Source organism: Bactrocera latifrons, unplaced genomic scaffold (assembly GCF_001853355.1).
Source record: "Bactrocera latifrons isolate USDA-ARS-PBARC rearing strain unplaced genomic scaffold, ASM185335v1 scaffold_81, whole genome shotgun sequence".
Taxonomy (NCBI): domain Eukaryota; kingdom Metazoa; phylum Arthropoda; class Insecta; order Diptera; family Tephritidae; genus Bactrocera; species Bactrocera latifrons.
Window position 1 is genome coordinate 204869 of NW_017537501.1, and position 7422 is coordinate 212290.

General features: G+C 41.3%; 1 protein-coding gene across 24 annotated transcripts in view; it reads right to left on the reverse strand.

Moving 5' to 3' along the window:
* The window catches only part of LOC108976888 (supervillin), a 423491-nt gene that overhangs the window by 161348 nt on the left and 254721 nt on the right, over positions 1 to 7422 (reverse strand). For all 24 annotated transcript variants that reach the window (XM_018946306.1, XM_018946288.1, XM_018946286.1 and 21 more), the window contains one exon: positions 3772 to 5941. In XM_018946306.1, the coding sequence (XP_018801851.1) occupies positions 3772 to 5941 (2170 nt within the window). The remainder of the gene's footprint in view (positions 1 to 3771; positions 5942 to 7422) is intronic.

Consider the following 7422-nt stretch of genomic DNA (forward strand, 5'->3'; position numbering starts at 1 on the left):
TTTTTGCTATTATTTTTTATATTTTTTTTTTGCTACTATTATTTTTTCATGCAATTTCATTATAATTTTTTTCGTTTCATTTTTTATTTTTGTCATTATTATTTTTCCCCATTATTACTATTTTTTTCCTCCAACTAATTTTTTCCCAACAAAATGGGTGTGTGTGCCGGAGATAATGAATTTTTGTATCCGCTTGGGGACACAGCGCCTCATGAATATTATTTATTTGTGCTTCACTTTTCAAGCCACTTGACAAATAAAACAGTTTGTTTGTTTTTATGAATAACTTTTTCAGAAAGTCTACTGATATTATTGCTTTTTTCGACATACTCGTATGCTCAAGCCTACTTGGCTTTCCAGTGTTGCCAATATTTATGAATATGTATTTGTGCAAAATAGTTTGGTTTGCAAAAATATGACGATTTCATAACGCAAACATTGGTGTGTGACAACAAAAATAGTATAAGAAAACATTAACAATAGCGTTGACTAATATTTGTGTCTGTTTGTAAATGCAAAATTTCGCGAATAGCACTTTTGAGGTCAATTTCTAGGCGAATTTCATAAAAACGCTGCTTTTTGTTTACGAAAGGGGTTCGGTGGCACAATTTGACAATATTTTTATGCTAACAAAGTTAAACTTAATAAAGGAGAAATAAAAAATGACCTTCATGAATGCAATTCTACAAATGAAGTCTGAAGTTCCGACGTTTTTACGAGTCATAGGGCGAATTTGATTGAGAGTAGATTTTAAGAGCGAAAATAGGAATGTTTTCGATGATTTAAAAGTTCTGCGAATTCGCAGAGAATATGTTCCAGCATTTCTCTCATGCCTATTTAATTGCCCTCTCCGCATATATCATCGTTGTTGATCCGACTCGCATGTGTTGCAGGTGACCAGTCATTAGGTCAAGAATCGTCCTGCAGTCTTCACAACCATCGCGTCGCATGTAGAAAGCATGTGTGACTTTCTTTGGGGCTCTGCACATAATCTTGGCGCTCTTGCACGTTCCTAAGACAGTCCATCTCACCTTGATCCGTCTGTCAGCTCTTACGGATATTTCATTGGGTATAGTTTTTAGCGACTCGCGTACTTCCTGTACTGGTTCGTTACCGGACGGATGATAGTTTTGGACTACTTCTAAGTACTTGTAAGGACATTCTCTAACCTAATATAATGTGAGATTATTGCCGCTTGGCAATCAACGTATGTATTGCTCTCTTTATCTTTTTTCTTGTTTTGTTAGCTGAATCACCAGCTTCTCTAACTATAAAGACTTTTGTGTGGAAGATATTGCAGTTATTTGGAAGCTTGAAAGGTTGCTTGAGATCTAACTCCGAGCAGGAGATGTCGGGCGCCCACTTTATTAACCATTTTTGATCTGACTGTGCAGATTTTGTAAGTTTTCTTAGAGAGCAGTTTGCTGCTGCGCCATTCACCCTCTTCTAATGTGATTTGAACCCTTCTCTCCCAAATAAAACGTAAAAGCATGTTTATCAAGTTATGATCTTTCTATTGGAAAATTCACCTAATGCTGCCAATCACTGCAATGTTAACTGGTGGTAGGTTGAGTAATCTTTGTAATACGGTGGTATTCGCTCTACCGGCTTTCTATATGACATTGATTATCGCTGTTTAACACCAGTGTATGAGGTCAGGGAAGGTGTCCCCATGCAGACCTAAGCATCACTTACATGCGGGAAGTGCATCAATCTATCTAAATTTGGGGTTACCTAGTGAAGTAGGAATGTTGTACTTACGAAGCTTATCTCTTATGTAGGCATCTAGAATATTTTCGAATGTTTTCAAAAGGAATGACGTTAGAAATTAACGGTATATAGTCTTATGAATAAAGAGGGACTGCTTTGTCCGTCTGCGGTATGAATACGACCCGTGGGGAGGGGGGTGCTTGGTTAAGAATTTAATTTTTCAAGGTCTGGTGAAGCAAATTACATATCTACATAACGGGTCTGAACAGAAACATATGACTACTAAGTAAGCGATTAACGCCCTCCGAGAGTGAGATTATCTAAATAGATTTTTTTGATGTTATCGATATCTGAAGAAACTTATAGTTTCATATATGAGGCATATAAGGCCTCATTGGATTTCCTGTAAGGCTAGCTACTTACAAGGCTAAAACCTTGCAAACGTATTTACCAGTTATATAAAAAAATCTGTGAAATATATTGCAACATTCTAAATATTCAATAATAGTTGAAACGATACAAAATTTGCTTTCTCATAAAAACAAAATCAGCACTGTCGAATGACTAGAGCTATTTCTGTTCAAACTAAATACAAATTACTTCAAAACGAAAGACAAGCCGACGAGTATACATAAGTATGTATGTATGTATGTACGGACTGATTTAAATATAGACATTTTAGCTACATATTTTTTGCAGTGTACATAATTGAAAATCATTGCTGTGACAGCTGTGTCTTATTCGTAACTGTGAAAATCTCACCATTTAAGTATGTATATTTAAAAATAAATCCGGCAAATATTTTACTAGCAACAGGAATAGAGTTTGTGAGAGCACACTAACGCGAGAGCGTAAGATATATAGAAGATTTTGTGAAGAATGGAAGACACAAGCAAAATTGGAAACTTGCCAATTTTTAGCTCACTTCCTTGCACACATAATATTTTACGAAATTGCGAAGAAGACGAAATACTTCTTGGTTGATCAGTGGTTTTGAAAAAAGTGGCAACTATCAAAATTAAAAAAATAATATATATATAAAATATATATAATAAGACCGTGGAGAGTTAATTCGGCGCCGTTCCCAGTAACTCGAAATGACTTATGGAACGACTTTTTTCATCGAGAACTTAAATTGAAAGCGTACAAAATACAGCTTGTGCAAGAACTGAAGCCACCCGACCTCTATCATGGGTTCTTGAAAAGTTCCAAGATGATCCAACGTTTTTGAGACTTTTGTTCAACGACGTAGGCCATATCTGGCTGAATAGGTATGTAAACAAGCAAATTTACTATATTTGAGACGAGGAGCAATCAGAAGAGATTGAAGAGCTGCCATTTCAACCAGAAAAAACAACGGTTTGGTGTGATTTGTGAGCCGGAGGCAAAATTGGTCCATATTTATAAAAAATTATGCCGGTGAGAATGTAACCGTCAATGGCGACCGTTATTGCGCCTTGAAAACCGACTATTTAATGGTTGAAATTGAAACCATTGATTGATCTCGTCGACATTTAGTTTTAACAATTCGGCGCCACTTCCCCCAAATAAATTAATGGATTTATTGATAGAATACTTCGGTGAGAAAATAATTTCACCTTTTGGGACGGTCGATTGGCCACCAAGATCGCATGATATCACACCGTTAGACTTTGTCCTGTGGAGATATGTAAAGTCTTAAGCATATGCGGGCAATCTCGCTTCAATTCAAGCCTTGGAGCAAAACTTCACGGATATCATTCGCCAGTTACCAGTCAAAATGCCCGAACGAGTCATCGAAAAATTGGGCTCAACGGATGGACCAACTGAGACGTAGCCGCGGCCAACATTTGAAAGAGATAATCTTCAAAAAATAACTGCCGAAGAATGTTCTTTCGAATGATAATAAACATTCCTCATTAAAGTTGAAGTAGGGAATATGGATCACACCTTAAAATATTGAATTATCCACAGATATCATAATAATTCTCACGAAATCAGTCTGAACCAGCCGAAAATCATTATGAGTCATTACTTTAGACATAGTATTATACAATATAAGGATGTTTTTATTGTACTTACAGTAATTTTTCATCATTCGTTATCGGTTGCGTCTTGTAGCGATCGCGATACATGTCGCGTCGTATGGCGCTCGGTTTGAACAATTTCGGTGTGACGCCCGACTGCAAAGGCGATTCCCAACTGGTGTTGACATCCACCGGCGTAGACGGTGAAGTACCGTTACTGCTTAGGAATATTTCCATATTTTTTATACGCTCCGCAACCGAAATGCTGCCACCGGTTGTGATCGGCGTAGACACAAATTCCAAAGGTGCGGCTTGTGATGTGGCAATGGCATTCAAGGCGGCCGCTAAATCAACAACGGGCGCTTCCTGACGTTCTAAAGAGCGTGTACGCCGTTTGAGTGAACTTGGCGATTGGCCACTGACTTGTTCAGCGCTGAAAACATCGGGTTCCAGCTCTTCACCACCCAATGAACGTCGTTTCGATGGTGAGTCAGTCTTTAAAATTGGACGTACAATCGGTGGTGGCGGTTCGCTATAATGACGGCCATCTTCGCTGATTGCGCCACCCAAATCAAACTCTTCGCGGCTGCTCTTACGCGATGTCTTTAATATGGGGCGTATTTCGTATTCGTCCGAGTCACCAGACGACTTCTTCTTTAAGATCGGTTTAGGTGGACGCATAGCATCATCGCTGGAAATACTTTCCAATTTGAGTATTGGGCGGATTTCGTATTCTTCATTGCTGGGTGTGTAGCCGCTTTCATCGTGTTCACCGCCGGCTACCGCCTGATTGTCGGCCGTCTCGCGACCCAATTCAGCCGCAGCCATTTTCACAGCCTGTGAGATCGAGACATGTTTCGGGGCATGTGTGCCACCATCGGAAGGTGTCGAGGTAGAATCTTTCTTCTTCAATATACCATGCGGATGTGGTTCAGTGGCGGAGGGACAACCATCGCTTTTGCTACTCTCATAGCTGCTCTGCTTGAGTATGCCATGCTGTTGCTGTTGCTGTAAGCCGGCAGTCTCCTCCAATGAATTGCGACGCGCCGATTTAATAAGTATGCTGCGTTCGTCGGGCGAATGTGAGCGCGAGTAATAGCGTGACTCGTCCAAACTCGAGCGTTTCTTAAGTATACCGGCACGTTTCTGTTTCGAAGTCGGTGTATCGACTACGTTTGCGGAAAATGTCACCGGCGAAGCGTTGCTCGAAGCCGAACTGGACTCACCCGCAATATGATCTTTCTTCTTGAGTATCGAAACAATGTGGTTGTGTGTCGATGTGGATGGCGATGTTGAGTATACGCTTGCGCTAGTCGGCACCGGTATATATGTGGGATCATCGGTGCTTCTGCGCCGTAATATTGGTGAAAGTTTTGGCGGCTCATGACCAGCATCACGTTCCATGCTACGCGCTTTCAATATACGCTGTCGCAATATGCCGCCAGACATTGTCGTATTCGAGATGGACTTAGCCACCAGCTCGTCCGCTTCGGGTTCGTAGTAGATGCGTTCTTCCTGCACGAAGGTGGCATGTTTGGCTGGTGATGGATCACGCTCCTTCGCTTCGGCGGCCACCTCTAATTCCGTATACGATGGTGCTGGCGGTGGCGTTAACGCTTGTGGACGACTACCGATGCCGTAACGTGCCGGCGTTGCCAGCTCCACAACACACTCACTGCTATCTCTGCCCTCCAAATCATTGCTGATGTAATCCTCACCACCACGTACCGCCTGTGCAGCTAGTTCCGCGGCAATACCCGAAGCCATCATGGCCATTTCAACATTCGCCTGTTCAGCGATCTTCTTAATCTCGGCCAAATCGGTTTTTGTACGCTCATTTACCTTCCGATTGACATCGTTCGAGCGCAACTTGCGCAATTCGCCCAGATGCAACGTATCGCTGCGGCGTGCTAAACGATTGCTGCTCGGCCGTTCTCGAATCAAGCTTTCACGTGCGTGCAGTTCATATTTTGGACTAGCCGTTTCGGAGCGCGCACGATTGCTAACGCTCGGATTGACTAGATCCCAACCGCGACGCGCGATCTCCATGTGATAGGCCAATTCGTTGTGTGGCGGTTTGTGGCACGCCAAATTTTTGGCTGACGTGTCGGCTTTGTTTTGACGTGGTGATAGCATTTCACGTAGCACTGGATCATCGGGCGGCACGAGTTGACGCACCATGCCGAGCTCACGGCGACGACGACGACGCGCTGCTAACGAGTCATCTGCAAGAGGAAGTTATTTGTTTAGTAAGTGCGTTGAAAGGGAGACAAATTATAAATAGTTAAAGTCAAGAACAGCATTACGAAGACGTTGAACTGGGCGCGTGTTTTGAACGACAACGCACTTAAGTTTGGGAGGTAGAGTCTTGGTAGTGACGCAGAAATTTTTGGAATTTCATCTAGCGCTAAACTTTAATAGTTTGCAGAAAATTTCAAAAATTCACTTCAGACTTTTTCTCCTCTCTCGCTCTATCTCTCGCTCTCAACTCTGCTGCTTGTTCTTATTTTTATTTCGGCCACATTTGCACTCAACGATCCTTAGCGCAATGCTGTCCAATTGACATAATAAATAAAATTAATAAAATAATGCATAAAAACACTGTTTGGTATTAGGTTATGAGTGTCGATTTGAGGTTAGGATTTCATAAAATTACATTAATATAACGAAAAAGCGCACAGCACCGTTGAACTTCAACAAAACGTATGCAATACAAAAACAGTTTAATATTTTCTATGCAAACTCACATGCGAAACCGTCACAAAGCACAACATATTCAACACAAGTGTACCGGGTTAGTACCGAGAAGCGATCACAGGATTGACACAGGATAAATGAGCGCAAATGCAAATGTCGCACATATTTTTCAGCTCTATTTAATTGTAGCATATTTTTGTGCGCGACGCGCGTTTGCACAACACGCGCAGACAGAATAAATTTTTAATGGAGAATTTCGCCGCAAACGTGAAAAATTGCCGTGCGTACCGAAGCGTATTGACACATAAATTCTGCGATTACCAACCACTAAGCTATTATATCTAAAATGTTGCACGCATAGCAGCAGTAAAATAATTATTATATAATATATGTGAGCGCCACATATCTACTCATACCTACATACATAGATATATGAATGTGGGCATATCGAAAGAAATTATTCATAGGAAAATTGTCGAGCTTTTTATGGTAATTTGGCGAGGCATATTTTTTCATAGGTGGGCGCTCGTGGGCGCAAGAGTTCATGGTGGGGTTGCTGGCTGGCTGGCTGGTGGCGCAAAGGGTGTGAAAATGGCATTGGCCTAATGTGGAATGTGCCAGTTGGGCGCTTCGGAATTATTGAACCAAGACCAATGCGCGTTGTCAGTTGACTGCGTTGAGCCACAGAGCCAGCCAGTCAGACAGCGACAGCGGCATAATAATCATCATCATATCATCGGCAGCCATTAGCTGCGACAGGCGGCAACGCAATTATTTGCTATATAGAATAATGAAATGTGTTGGATTTTTTGCATGGCATGTCATGGCATTGCTATGTATTCGTATCATGAGCGAAGCCGCCAATTATATTTTACACGCACAAAAGTATGGTTTTTATGTAATTTTCAAAAGTGAGGTTAATTAAGAAATTGAGGGTGGCTTATTCGCACCTGTTAAGTGCATAAGCACTCGAAAAGATTTATTATAAAAAATAGAAAATTAATAATAA